General features: G+C 50.2%; 1 protein-coding gene across 1 annotated transcript in view; it reads left to right on the top strand.

Moving 5' to 3' along the window:
* Nucleotides 1-930, top strand: part of LOC108490494 — a 3,731-nt gene extending 2,801 nt beyond the window's left edge. The window contains exon 3 of the mRNA XM_029560460.1: nucleotides 5-930. Coding sequence (XP_029416320.1) covers nucleotides 5-930 — 926 coding nt within the window. The remainder of the gene's footprint in view (nucleotides 1-4) is intronic.
* The last annotated feature ends 119 nt before the right edge of the window (nucleotides 931-1,049 follow it).

The following is a 1,049-nucleotide window of genomic DNA, read 5'->3' as shown; positions in this document are numbered from 1 at the left end:
GCAGGAGGGGAAGGAAACCAGTTACAGTATTGGCCCTTCTCCGCTTCAGACCTGTATAACTGGAAAACTCATAACCCGTCCTTTTCCCAAGACCCGCAGGCCCTAACAGCCCTGATAGAATCTATCCTCCTTACCCACCAACCCACGTGGGATGATTGCCAACAGCTCCTGCAGGTCCTCCTAACTACGGAGGAAAAGCAGAGAGTCATTCTAGAAGCCCGAAAGCATGTCCCGGGGGCAGACGGGAGACCAACCCAATTGCCAAATGAGATCGAGGCTGCCTTTCCCCTCACCAGACCTGCTTGGGATTTCAACAAGGCTGAAGGTAGGGAACACCTACGTCTTTATCGCCAGGTGCTTGTAGTGGGCCTCCAAGGGGCAGGGAGATGCCCCACCAATTTGGCCAAGGTAAGGTCAGTGACACAGGGAGCAGACGAGCCGCCCACTGTGTTTCTAGAAAGACTTAAAGAGGCATATCGGAGGTACACTCCCTTTGATCCAGACAGCCCCGATCAGGAAGTAAGTGTTTCCATGTCTTTCATATGGCAATCAGCTCCTGATATTAGGAGTAAACTCCAAAGAATGGAGAATTTACAGGGGCAAGGTCTTAGGGACCTCTTAAGGGAGGCAGAGAGGATCTTTAACAAAAGGGAAACACCAGAGGAGAAAGAAGAAAGACAAAAAAGAGAGGCAGAAGATAGAGAGGCAGTGAGAGATCGAAAGCGAAATAAAGAATTAAGTAGAATCCTGGCCACAGTAGTGAGAAAAGAAAATGAAGTCAAAATAGAAAGGGGGGGAGACCAAGGGCGTGTCCGGTTAGAAAAAGACCAGTACGCCTACTGCAAGGAAAGAGGACACTGGGTAAAGAACTGCCCCAAGAAAAAGAAGAAACAACAAGAAGAAAAAGCTGAGATCCTCAACCTCAATTAGGGAGGTCAGGGCCAGGAACCCCGACCTGAGCCCAGGGTAACTCTTCATGTTGGGGGACAGCCAGTCACCTTCATGGTAGACACTGGGGCGCAACATTCCGTCCTCACCCAAACGACTGG

This window comes from Nannospalax galili, unplaced genomic scaffold (genome assembly GCF_000622305.1).
Source record: "Nannospalax galili isolate Female #2095 unplaced genomic scaffold, S.galili_v1.0 scaffold592, whole genome shotgun sequence".
In the NCBI taxonomy this organism is placed as follows: Eukaryota; Metazoa; Chordata; class Mammalia; order Rodentia; family Spalacidae; genus Nannospalax; species Nannospalax galili.
The sequence above is the reverse complement of the archived record's forward strand: the minus strand, read 5'-3'. Positions and strand labels throughout refer to the sequence as shown.